The sequence below is a fragment of the Amphibalanus amphitrite genome, unplaced genomic scaffold (genome assembly GCF_019059575.1).
Source record: "Amphibalanus amphitrite isolate SeventyFive unplaced genomic scaffold, NRLGWU_Aamphi_draft 000873F_arrow, whole genome shotgun sequence".
NCBI lineage: Eukaryota > Metazoa > Arthropoda > Thecostraca > Balanomorpha > Balanidae > Amphibalanus > Amphibalanus amphitrite.
In genome coordinates, this window is record NW_024882367.1 from 152,692 (window position 1) to 166,089 (window position 13,398).

The following is a 13,398-nucleotide window of genomic DNA, read 5'->3' on the forward strand; positions in this document are numbered from 1 at the left end:
GATCAGGCCGCTGATAGCATCTATGGAATGTGATAGAGCCACCCGGCGCCGCAGAGACGCCGCGGCAGACGAGCGTCTGATGATGGACGCGGCTTCTGGCTCTCGCCACGTGTCAATCAGCGATAGGTATGGCACGAAATGAGAAACATTGAGGTCACGGTATCGGACAAACGCCTGTAGCAAAGCCTCTAATGGAACGAATGAACCTCCATATGATGTGGTGCATCAAGCGAACACGCTACTGCACTCATCAACCTGCCAGATCTCACCTTCATAGGACCGACGTTGACCTCAAATGGTGACTTGGGGATCTCCTGTCCGCCATAGGAAATCATAGCGATGTAACGTCCCTCGCGAGTCGGATAAAACTCGCCCTCATACACGCTGTCGGCTACCTTTCTCAATGGCACAGTATCCGTCGTTCCTCCTGGAGCATCAAACGTGAATGCGTCATAGCAAGTTGGACGGTATGAGATTGTTGGGGTGAGTTATGGGTCAATCGTGGATGGGGCGTGGCAGCCCAAATGAAGTGCCCAGGGGCACGGCGGGCGAAATCTAGTCCAAATATAACCGCACCTCACAACTCACATATCCATTAGTGATGACTCATAGTTTGCTCTCAGATCTGACTGGGTTATGGGTTATGTGGCCTAATCTGACGACACTCGACAAACCAAGCAAAGGGTAAATACATAGATCAGGGTGTCAGCACCGGGTCAGATTGGTCAGTTCAAGCGGGCTGAATGGGTTCAACTGAAATGGGCTGGCAGCTGATAATAAAGGGAAGTATGTTGCTATCGCGATGGAAGGGTGACGACAGCATGAGAGTGCATCAGTCTTGTTAGCACAGTTGGTAGTGTGTCAATTGGACATGCCAGCTTCGAGAGCTCGTCTGTCACAGCCAGATATACAAGCCCTGAAGTCAACCTCGATCAACGATCATCGAACGTTATGCCCGTGCCGACAAATAACACCAAGAGCCCGGCATCATTCACCTCTGACCCGAGGTTGGCCACTCCACTCCCCTTCGACCCGTGGCCTCTGCACAGACCTGAGCCGTGACCTAGGTGACCTCTGCACTGACCTGGTGCGACAACCCGCAGCTGCGGCTGGCCGTCACCAGCGCCGTCGGTCCAGACCCGTACGTCAGCCGTGTCACCGACACGGACTCCGTGCGACTGCAGACCTCTGCCCGTGACACGGACACGGCGCGGGTCGCAGGCTGGACGGACAGGGCGGGGACGGGAAGGTCAGCTCGTCAGATTTTATGCAGCTTGATACAACTTAGTTATTCAGCATGCACTCAAGTAATCACTGGATGTGTTATGCTGCAGCTCATCAAACAAGATTAGCTATCTTATTGGCTCGGCCTAAAACCTATTCCGACATTATCTTGAAAGTAATGTGTTTCCGGTTTAACTTCCACTTCTTTCTGATACGGTCTGATCCTGCACATGACTCAACTTTGACTCGTAGCTACCTCAACTCGTATTTACCTACAGGCAGCATCTAGCATGATTTTGACTGTAATCATGACCTTAACCCGTACCTGGCCCGACTTTGACCGGGAACGGGACCCGTACCTGGTCCCACTTTGACCGGGAACGGGCTGCCGGCGATCGGCCGCCGGTCAAACAGCACGTTGACTGAGTGGAGGCCGGACTGAGGGGCGGTGAAGTCGCACCGCCACCGACCATCTGCTACAGGTCTCAGGCTCAGCTGCGAGGGCGGCAGGCTCTTCCCCTGCGAGTCCAGCACCATGACCTCCGGCGAACCGCGGCCGGCGTCTGAGGATATACAAGTGAGCAGGGTTAGAAAACTGCTTCAGAGGGCTTGGTGGGACGGTATAGCAGGGCGATATTATTTGATTGTTTATTGAGACTGCAAGGCGTGCCGACGCGTGCTGTAATGATAACTGATGGGGTGATATGAGCACGTAAATTCATAGAGATCGGAGCTCTGCATTACGTGTGGATATTAACCCTGATATTGTTATTTATTCCACCGCTTGACCTTAGCCTGCCATGAGAACATCGGTTCAATAACAGTACGATCCCACGGTACAGACTCTCACCTGCAGTTATTCTCCCACCCATCAACACCCCATGGCACGTCGGCCAGTCATCTACTGCTGACCTTCAGCCACCAAACGACATATCGGCCCCATCCAGCGCTGACCTTTGGTGAAGAGGTCGAAGTAGGTCGGTTTGCCGGCCACCACTCCGGTCGGCCGCAGCCCGGGTCCCGAGGCGGTGACCTTGTTTGGGTCACCGGCCGGCCCCTCCACGGTCACAGGAAAGGGAGAGCGGGGTACTGGCCGGCCGGCGAACAGCACTGACACCTGGTGGCGACCCTCGCAACTAGGCGTGTAGCTGCACCGGTAGGTCATTGTTGCGTCGCCGGAAAACTTGGTCTCGATCTGGGATGAGATAGAGGTCAGATGGTTATCAATGAGATGTGCGTTTGCGAATTGAAATATTTGCACATAAGACTGGGTATAGAGGTTGGTTATTTTTAAACAACAAAAATATGCTGACGTTTTCCAAATCAGCCGGCTCAAATACCTATTGCAAAAAAAAAAAACACCTTTCACTCCCATTTACGGGCTATGAGATGCACGCGAACGGGATAGGTAGCTCGCTTATGCTTTGTTTGCTCTTGAATGTTAGGGCGCAGAGGCATTTACTGACCGGTTCGATGCGTCCGTCGGGCCTGATGAGATCACACTCGACCTTGCCCTGGCCGGCGGCGAACGTCTCCACCGTGAAGGTAGTGGGAACACCGACCGCCAGGCCGGAGGGTTCCACGCCCGGCCCATAGCATCGCACTCTGAGGAGATATGTAAAAATTACGTCAGAAGAGGGACTGTGCCGAGATCGGACCAGAGGATTCCACGCCGGGCTCATAACACCGGACTCTAAGAGGAGAGACAATAACGTCACAAATGGAGTAGTAGCTAGCAAGGAGTGCTCGACACAGGGTCCCACACCATCCGACAGAGGCTAGAGACTGCAACTGCAGTTACAGGGATAAATGGCCGCAGCTGGTGAAGACTGTTCCTTTGGTTTCGACTCTGGAAACAGAAAATAGACGGTCAAATAAGGGAAAGAAATAATCAACGGACGATACCGTTGATGACTGATAAAGTGTTCCTGCTCCTGACCTCAGACTTACATGAACCTGACCTGACCCCGTGACCTATCAGATTCCCTCTCTGTTCCATGAGATAGCAGGGGGAACCAGATGACCCATAAGACCGCCCATCTCCGCCCGGTATCACCACTAGCACGGGGCAGTCACGGCCAATAGAGCCGAGATGAACCATAAGTCACGGCTCGGCTACCGTCCGTCACGGCTCGGTAGCCCGGTGACGTCACGGCTCGGTACTCCGGTGACGTCACGGCTCGGTAATTCAGTGACGTCACACAGCTGGAGACGTCAGTGGATAGCTGAGCTAGGATGGCTGTCACTCTCCTGCCGCTAGCTGAGCAAGCTTCTTTCCATGTGCCTATCAGAAGGAAAATGTTGGCAAAAAGGACAAAGAGAGACGTTCGAAGTGGGTAGGTGGGGGGTATATCACCCTTTAATCGTCTATCAAAGCTAAGTGTAAGAACTCGATGCATACAAGCTGTGACAAAGGGAAGACTCGGACCGAGACTCACTTTCTGCTCACCGGATACCGGCAACACCGTCTACCTCCAGCCTGGATAATGGTTAGAAAAGTCACTATGCAGCCACTAGCCACCAATCGCTCCGCCTTACTTGTAGCACCCCAAGACCTGAGTGACCTGAACATCACGATTAAGTTGGATGAAAGGGAGCGGTACACGTGTAAAGTGGCAGTGCATACCAACACCGACTCAGACGGTGCCAGCCAGGTCAGACGCCAGACGGTGAGCTGTCCACTGCAGCTGCGAGGGCTGGCTGGCTCCTGAGTCGCCAAGAGGGAGGGAGGGTCGGACGGCCACCTCCAGACGGTAGCGGTGGTGTACCATGTGGTGTCTGCACTGTCAGCTGCAGGAACAGACGGCTGCCCCAGGCCAGAAACGGTTATAGAAAAACAGCCGTGATGTCGCGAACGGTGATATTATTGGTTGGCTATCTCAAATAAGCCGTCACTTGCAGAAAACCACATATGAAAAAACGGCCCTCCTGCACGTGGCAGTTCGTGATTTGTGACGATTTCAGTTCGTGTGGTAGAAACTGAGTAGAGAGTCTGACACATTGACGGCGTCGGTACAAATGACCTGTGGCAACTGGCAAGTAGCAAGGTTGGCTTATGACGACTTGTGACTTGTGACATATCAATTTGTCAGGACCGATGACCTGTGACTAGTTAGTACCGTTTGTCGCCAGCTGTGGTATGTGACGAGGACCTGTGACATGTGACGGTGTCACTTTGTCAGCAGCTGTGACATGCAACAGTGCCAGTTTGTCATCTCAGCGGGCCGTACCCTAGTCTCCGTGCCCGGTTGATTATTTGTACTGGAACTGCAGTGAGAGCCGAGGACGGCAACGTGCAGTGACTGGCTGGTGAGGGCAGGCCGGCAGCGACACCCGTCTGACTCCTGCATTTCCGACACAAACAAACAGCCGGACTGCAGCTCCTGCTTCAGACATGAGTCAGTCCCGATAAGGACGTAATATTAATAAATTAAGTAATTACCTGGCTAATACCTACCCAGTTCCGACCGATAGTGTTAGGTACTTTTCAAAGATACCTATTCTTATGGTGCGGTACTAACGTACAGCATGGCATTAAAGCGGTGTTTTCTAAAAGCTGAGATGATTTGTGTTTCTGAACCAAGATTGACCGTCCTATAAGAGCTATGAGCTGCCGGATATTGTTCTTGTAACGTTATACGCATGACCGGAGTATTCTATAGCATCACCAATCATTATTAACCTGATGATAAATATGGCGGATATTGAAACCACCCGGCTTTAGACAAACCGACGTGGAATAAATCTCAGGCTACTAAAGTGGTAATGAATATTTAAGCATCACACCGTTAACCCCGTCGGTTATAACCACTTTGTTCACCTGAGAACTTATGCTGTCATCTCTCCTGTACTACAACGTAGTTAACGTCTCTCTTGCTAATGGACCTTGTGACTAAATGGGCATTGGGAAGTGTATCATATTGTTACATAATTACAGCTTCTCCAGCGTTATAACTTATGAACCACACCTAGAATATAGCTAGAGATGCAAATCATATCTAGGCGAAATACAACAAACGTAAAGGAAGAGAAGGAAGTGATCCCTGCCAATGCCCCCCCCTCCTCCCCATTACCTGCGGTCTCTGGCAGAGCCTCCTGGACCATTCCGAGAATCATTCCTGACCACCTGACTCACTCCTCACCCCTCTCTCCTCCCCGGAGAGAGGGGGCCGACCAGCTGATCTGTCGGTTCCGCTGCCCGAGGTCTGCACATCCGACACAGCACCGCGGTACGTTCGTCCATACATATACAGAAACAGTTGGGCGCCAGCACAGCGGGACAAACACTGAGTCAGGCAGGCAGCGGGACTGATTCAGCTGGGACGAGAAATGTTACCACATACCTGCAGCTGCAATCAGCAATTTAGATAAATAATAACGATGAGCTCGTAAAAGAGCACCGGCGAATAATCAAAATCAGTAAAAACGAAAAAATGAGAAGAATGGGACATTCTTTAAAAAAAAACAGGTCACAGTCGTGGCATGCCCAAACTAATTAACATCAGCACTCACATGTTAAATAGAGAAGTAGCACTCGCAAAGCGGTAATCAGACACTCAATTGCCCGTACACTGGACGATGTAAACATACGGGTACAAAAAAAATGTAGAGTATACCACCATAAACGATGCATGCGAAAAGGGGAATTCCATGCTTAATTTGCACACAGTGACTACTGCCTATCGAAACAAAAACACACTGCACACACCAGTGGTCACCGAGCGCCTGGAGCCATGCCGCTGTGTAACACTGTTACCTGGCTGATCCGGGGGCCGTCGAGACAGGCGTGCTGCGAACGGTAGCACGCGTCTCAGTCACGGCTGTCTCCCCCTCTACCCCTCCCCCATCCCCCCTCCAGACACCACGAGAGGGGTCACGTACTAACAGAGCGGCCCCCAGGCACCAGAGATGGGCGCCGGGTGGTGAAAACGGCCCGTTTGCATGTAGGAAGGCGCCGGTTGCGGCCGCCGACACGTGTGCTAGAGAGCACAAATGTCGCCTGATGGCCGCATGAGACGGGCCTCAGGTGGAGAGCAGGAGAGCTGGGGAGAGTGTGGGGTGGGAAGAGGAAGAGTGGGTGTGTCAAAGGGAACGATTGTAGGTTTTGATATCGGGGGCAAAACGTAAAGGGCCATGAGCGAGAGAGAAGGGGAGATAGAGGAAAGATAGATAAGAGGGGAGAGAGAGAGAGAGAGAGAGAGAGAGAGAGAGAGAGAGAGAGAGAGAGAGAGAGAGAGAGAGAGAGAGAGAGAGATCGTCCCACACTGTGTTGACAGGTCTCCTCATGGCACCTGCTGCCGATATCTGTCTTTGTGAGACAACAGCGTAACGGTCGCTCTCTCCGCTACAGAAACTGGACGGCAACCACCACATTGGGTGCCAGTCACGATAAACTAAGGTCTCTGACCGGCCTTGGTCGTAAACGGTGTAGATAAGATACCTTAACGCACTGTCCCAATCTGATGGCGCGGGATATTTGAACGTGTGACGGCTTCAGAGCTCGGCTGGGTCCCGAGATACGTCGTGGGCGCTCCACGAGTTGTCAAAACCCAGCGTCGGTGATCGGGGTTGACGAGATGCTCATCGTTCGCATTACAGTGCATGTAAAGCTTAGGTGCTGAAGGAAGTATTCTATAGAATTATATAATACAATACGATTGGCTCGTACCATGGGTATGATGAAATAAATGATAAGTGCGAGCTTTCGACATGGGGGTGAGGATGGAATAACTTAAATGATGAGGAATACCCGGGAGCTGTCGTAATGTCAGTCGGCGGAAACAATCGTATCGCAAGTTTGCAAGTTGCATTTAAAGTGTGGGCGGAAAGCCGCATATCGAGGAAGATAATGGTCAGAGCGAGCGATTCCCATTCACATCCGACTGGCTGGATAACAGTCAGCCATTGAACCATTGAACATAAGTCATATGTCAAATTTATTTGATGCGATTACAGGCGGGGGCTCGACATCGGCGCACAAGAAAAAAAACTGCAACTGTCGACGCACCAAATAGTTACAAGGCAAATCAAGGCTGACTTGTCATTATGTTACATTTGCCTGCATAACTAAAGGCACCTATTTCTGACTATGTAGAGGCAAGCATATACGTTTCCTCACCCATCCTAAAACATCCGTGTAATCTGATGACTTTATGTGCCCTAACCCACCTGTCGGGGTTGGTCTTGCTACGGAGCGGCGCGCCGGGCTTCAGCTTGGCGTTGGGGTACTGCGAGAGATACGTCATCATCGACAGCTCGTCGACGTTCGGGTTGATCATGTCCTCAGGTCGGATCAGCTGGAACACAACGGCAGATACATCATTGTTACATTCTACACTATTTGCAATTTAGTGCCAAGAGAGAATGACACTGATATACACTCTCGTGGTAGGTCATGACAGCGGCACAGTGACAGATGAAACTCAGGTTCAACGTACAAGTGCTATTGATCATCTGTATGGGGAAACCGACAAAGGGTCAAGAGGGCGTTTATCTTGATCTCATAACCACAATGGCTGTCTTCTTTGAACGGTCTCTAGCGACAGATTATCGGCTATCGCGGTATGAGAGGTTATATCGCATTAGTTATCGTTTAAAGGGACCCTCCCACCTTAACATTAGATTTGAGTTGAGATAGCCAAAATGGGTTCCCTGGCTCACAATTACCGGTTTCGGCACTCACAACATCGAGAAATGCCTTGAAAATGCCATATTGAATTTCAAAATTGCAGCATTTTGATTCAGAGGGGCTAATGCATAGGAATAACCCTCTGAATGTGTGACGTCAGCGCAGATATCTAACGATTTTTAAATGTTTGACTAAAACGTTTTGTAGCACGCGGTGGTATATGCTGCTTTGCGCGCAACAAGTGCCGCACTTTCAGCTGCCAAACTATTGCTTCCAAATAAAGTCGCTAGGAACAGCGGAGATCCCAAAAAGTAAACAAAAGTAAAAGTCTAATATCTTGAAAACCGGTGAATATTTTTCGGTGAAATTTGGTAGATATTCGTTTTCGCTCTTTCTGAACCGAGCGACATCACTTTCATGCCAATTCATAAACTTTTTTGAAGGTGGGAGGGTCCCTTTAAAAACAACCAAATTTTGTTTGTTTCATTTCTGTTCGATGTTTGGTAGGGCTAATTTCAGTGTCACGTAAAAAAAACGCTGACTGGAAAATGCCGTTAGAAACCAATCAACGTCTGTTTTCCTTTGACTTGGAACGTTTATGTGTAATACAGATGCTACTCCGGAATTACACCAGTTCGCACACATATAAACTACCCGTATCGTTTCCCGCCCGTTTCTCCGTCCGTTCATCCGCTGACTGTTATCCAACCGTCTTTGTGTGCGGTGGGCCGACTCTATACAAACAGAACCTCTGCGAGTTCCCTGAACTCGTAGAGTCACGGTATACCACCTGACTCCCAGATCTGACCTCGGCTCGGACCGACACTGACACTGACAGGCTACTCGACAAACCCTAGTCGGACAGGGGAGCCTTAGAAGACACAGTCGGGCGCTATGTGTGTTCACAGTGAGTGTCAATGAGGGACTGTATGGTGTATTTACTTGCTAGTACTGACACGACATATGTAAAGATATAAAGCCGCGGTCTGTGCCGAGGCCGTTGTGTGTGGTATACTGAAGTGCTACTGAGAGTCGGCGAGGAACATTACTCAGTGGACATTGGACAAGGGACAGAGAGCCTCAGTCTGCATAATACAGGTGTTGCTTTCTGAATTACTGAAGTAGAACGTGCTTAGGATATAGACAGCTGGTTATGGAAGCAGAGACCTCCACTGGTGGTCGTCCTAATGGTGCTATTGTCAGGCCACGCAGAAAGTAAACTGGACAGTGACAACATGCAGCACATTCAGCTTACAAAGGAACGCATGTAACAAATATCAGCTTACACAAACACATCAGGACCTACGTATTCATACACCGGACAACGGTAGGTGGCAAGAACATGTGCCTATTTATAGAACTTGTGTCCACTACCCATTCAGTATTCACCACCTGAGCGGAGAACGTTCAACAGTTGACCACCCCTCCCTTCCCCGAGTCCACTGACAGCACGTTCAGCGTCCTCACCTGCGGCACGTTGAGCCAGTCGTCAGCCAGGCCCATGGCTTCGGAGGCGTTCCTTAGGGCGTCTTCTGACCTCCAGTTGGACCAGTCGGGACACAGACCTGGGGAAAAGGGACAGGTTACCACGGAAAACACACACCGCAGACATATGGGGCGTCTCCAGATCTCCAGATGGACCAGTAGGGACACAGACCTGGGGAAAAGGGACAGGATACCGTCAGTTATACGGAAAACACACACCATAGACACATGGGGACGTCCTCTGACTTCCAGTTGGACCAGTCAGGACACAGACCTTGGGAAAAGGGACAGGTTAGCGTCAGTTATACAGAAAACACACACCATAGACACATGGGCGCGTCTCCAGACCTCCAGATGGACCAGCAGTCGGGACACAGACCTGACGGCAGCGACGTGGAACTTATTGGTGGCAATGGCATACTGATGATAATACACGGATCTGACGGGGGGAAGCACTGATGGGGCTGAATTTCGAGCAGGCGAGCTGAGATACCGACGTTGGAAGGGGTGAACATGAATAAATGTTGAAATCAAAAAGTTCACCGATGACCGAAGCCCGATGAAGCAGTTGAATGCATAACACAAAGTGTCTTAAGAAGGATATACAGCTTATGAAGTGTCACAAAAAGTGATTTCATAAGAGGATATCGAACGAGCGCCGCTCTCAGTCGAACAAACAGCGAAACAATTAAAAACTGAGGCTCGCTGCGTCTTGTTATCGCGTTACGTTTTTGTGACCGCCTGAACTTACGGACTGCAACAAAGACGACCTGTTTTATAAATGTCATATCGATCGTCGGAGGGTCTCAGCTGATAACGAAGTATGTCGACTAGGTGAAAACATGCTCCTTTATGTCTGCAGCACGCACGAGGTAATAGGCGAACAATGGAGACAAATTGACATATTTGGCGTGAGCCGGGTCTGGTCTATATCGGCCCTCCTTCTCACGTCTGTGGGTGACCATCAGAGCTAGACAAATGATCAGCGATCTAATTGTGGGCCGGCAGGCGTCTGACCTCACGCATGTGCGCACATCCCACAAGAGGATGACTTCTACTGACCCTGACCTGGATAGCCTCTGCTGACTTTAGTGACCTCTACTGAATTCTAGTCACCTTTTCCGACCACCGCCTTCCCCTCATCCCATTTACTCTCCAATGACCTTTATTGGCCCTCCCAACTGACCCTAGTGACCTCTTCTGACCTTTACTGACCCTTGCTGACTTTACTGAATGCTGATCCAGTAATCATTCCGCCGACCCCAGCCGACCCTAGATGACCTCTACTGACCTAGGCTGACCCCACTTCCCCACACTGACCCCTGATGACACCAACTGACCTCTGATGACCCCCACTGACCTCTGATGAACCAACTGACCCCTGATGACCTCCGCTGACCTCTGATGACCCCCACTGACCTCTGATGATCCCAACTGACCCCTGATGACCCCTTTCTACTGACCTGGTGCCACACCGTCCACCAGAGCGCCGATCGCCTTTCCGTCCCTCCAGTCTGAGGTGAAGTTTTTCACAGGCAGACCGGGCATCTTGGAGCCCACCCAGTTCATCAGCCTGAGGGAAGCATGGATCCAGTACACAGGGGTGATACAAACTGGAGTGTTTCAGCAACAGACGATGCCCAATATCTAAAATTGCAGTTAAGTTGTTATTGGCGGCCCAAACAGAATCCCACTAGATTCATGAATGTGAGCGGCATTTCGATATCTAATTCATTCGCCACAAAAATAACCTAACAAAATGACAAGATTCACAAATCACAAAGCATTTAAATTCACAAAATCTCTGAAAGCGCGATATCGTCATATGCTTCTAAAATATGCAGATCTGTAAAAAATAGGTACTCTTTGAAAATTCAGAAGCGTAATAATTGCAAACACTCAGACCGCAAAACAGGTCCGATAAATCTGACTCGTTGAAGACTTGTGATCATAGTGCCCCCTCTTGACTTCGGATAAAGTGACCACGCCTGGTAATTACGCCCCGGGACCATTGCACCCCACGTGACTGAGGGATGTGTCACACGGTCACACCGAGCCCGATTCTGGAGAGCCCCACCTGACTCTGGGCGCTGGCTCGGGCCTGTCGTCGGCCTCTTCCAGGCCGTTGTCGCCCTCCCACATGGGGATGGAGATGCTGTAGTGCAGGATCAGTGTCCATATCAGACCCAGGATCAGCTTCAGCTGGCAGTCCACGATGTGGGTCGAATCTGTAAGTTACAGACGGGGGAGCAGAGTTAAATCAATATTCAATCGACATGATAAAATATCAAGTTGTACGCATATACAGTAATAGGCGACACCGCTGTAAACAAACTATGCATAAGATGAGTACTGAGTAGTAATTACAGCCTTATCTCACAACGGCCGAGCCCCCTAGTCATCGTCATGGTCATAGTCTCATACTGACACATGTCCCCACTCCCCAGTCATCGACACTCGTCATCATATGTATAACAAAGACACTTATTCAGCCTCCCGAGCCGGACAGTCACCACACTGCACGTCACGTCTTATGACCACGGGGCAGCCACTGATCTCAGCACTCCAAACGAACGTGGCCGGGGTAAGTAGCTGAGTCAACAAGACGGCGGAGTCCGAATCTACCGAGTCACGACTGCTCCTCCCTGACGCGGGAGGAGCAGTGGTAAAATTCAAATCGTGGTAAAGTAGGATCACTTATGATGGTCTTCAAGTCAGCGTGTGTGTAAGTCAATGGAGAAAACTATGCTCATTGTTGATATAATGCTCTCAATCAGCTAAGCGAGGAGTGGACGAAATAGGAGTTTAAAATACATTTGAAGTGTTCTTCCATTGTCATATCCCGGCGATTTAACAATCATTGGTCATTTATCGGACTTATGCGAAAAAATGCCCCAACGGTAGCAGAAGCGACCGAGCCATAATAAAATGCATCACACGGGTTCACACCACTTGATTGTATCATTCCACACCTACCCATTTATCCAGTAATCACCTTGACAAGCAACACTTGACTGTTAGCACGTCACAAATCATCCTTGACGTGGAATTCTACCCATGTATTGCCACCAGTCTTTCTGCCAAAGCTGTGCAAACAAATGGTGATTAATGTCCGCCCAGTGATCGATTAGTATTTGTGCTCGAAACGATCACTGTCACATCAAAGTTCCTCGCGTGTCTGCCTAAGTGCTTTCCAGATTGTGTCTGCTGCGGGTCCCGCCGATTTTTATCAGTTATTATCCCGCAGACGTGTCCAGCGTCGCTGCAATACAGAAGACCACGAACCTTTTCAGTTCCTGAAGCACTCATTCGTTTTAGACCCCGTTTCAACGGTCTGCTGGATTGCACTGCCGTGGGACTCTTGCAGGGGATTTCCAATAGTGCTTCCACCCAGAGACAGAGACTGGATATGTCTGCCACGTCGTCCCAAGTGGCTGTTTCCCGGTGATTCTCCCCGCTCCTGTCCCGAGGGGGCGTTATCAATCGGCCAGCCCAATTGGCCAAACCATTTGTCTTCATCCATTTCATCGGAAAGGCCTGGTCGACTGTAGGTTTTATGGCTGTAGGTAAGTTGCCGCTGCCAATATTCATCATGACGATATGTTCTGCGAAGGGGTTTAATAGGAGGTCAATGTGGTTCCGTCACAATGGCGTGACAAGGAGATCTTTGAAGATATGAGACGTTACGGAACTAGACAGTCGCCATTTCGGGACTCACTTCGGCGGCACAATTGAGAGCTTCACTGCGGTGAACCTGTCCTGAGTGAGCTTTGTTGGCGTGTTCGATAAGAAGGGGCTACCGAGCATTCATTTTTAATTGACGATTCACCACAAGGTCTAACTCCAGCGCGCTGAATAAATGATGAGTCTGCGAGTTGTCTGGCTGGCTCGCTGAGAGGATAGCCCACAGACCTTCGTCGGTACGTCACGTCTCGAGTGTAGTGCTGATTGAGTGGGGGATCCGCAGTGACGACTGTATTCCACGGTGTGTAAACGCCTGCTACCTGACTGAGGTGTGTTAGCTCTTGCCACTCTTAGGACATTTCAGCACCGCTGCACAC

General features: G+C 50.2%; 1 protein-coding gene across 2 annotated transcripts in view; it reads right to left on the reverse strand.

The window, feature by feature from the left end:
- The window catches only part of LOC122367488 (filamin-A-like), a 58,628-nt gene that overhangs the window by 38,804 nt on the left and 6,426 nt on the right, over nucleotides 1-13,398 (reverse strand). The window contains exons 2-11 of one of the 2 annotated variants that reach the window (XM_043340597.1): nucleotides 11,415-11,565; nucleotides 10,801-10,910; nucleotides 9,320-9,417; nucleotides 7,393-7,520; nucleotides 5,981-6,013; nucleotides 2,691-2,829; nucleotides 2,179-2,419; nucleotides 1,584-1,787; nucleotides 1,085-1,222; nucleotides 270-427 (exon numbers count right to left, since the gene is read on the reverse strand). In XM_043340597.1, coding sequence (XP_043196532.1) covers nucleotides 270-427; nucleotides 1,085-1,222; nucleotides 1,584-1,787; nucleotides 2,179-2,419; nucleotides 2,691-2,829; nucleotides 5,981-6,013; nucleotides 7,393-7,520; nucleotides 9,320-9,417; nucleotides 10,801-10,910; nucleotides 11,415-11,565 — 1,400 coding nt within the window. The remainder of the gene's footprint in view (nucleotides 1-269; nucleotides 428-1,084; nucleotides 1,223-1,583; nucleotides 1,788-2,178; nucleotides 2,420-2,690; nucleotides 2,830-5,980; nucleotides 6,014-7,392; nucleotides 7,521-9,319; nucleotides 9,418-10,800; nucleotides 10,911-11,414; nucleotides 11,566-13,398) is intronic. The other variant, XM_043340599.1, reaches the window with a different exon arrangement.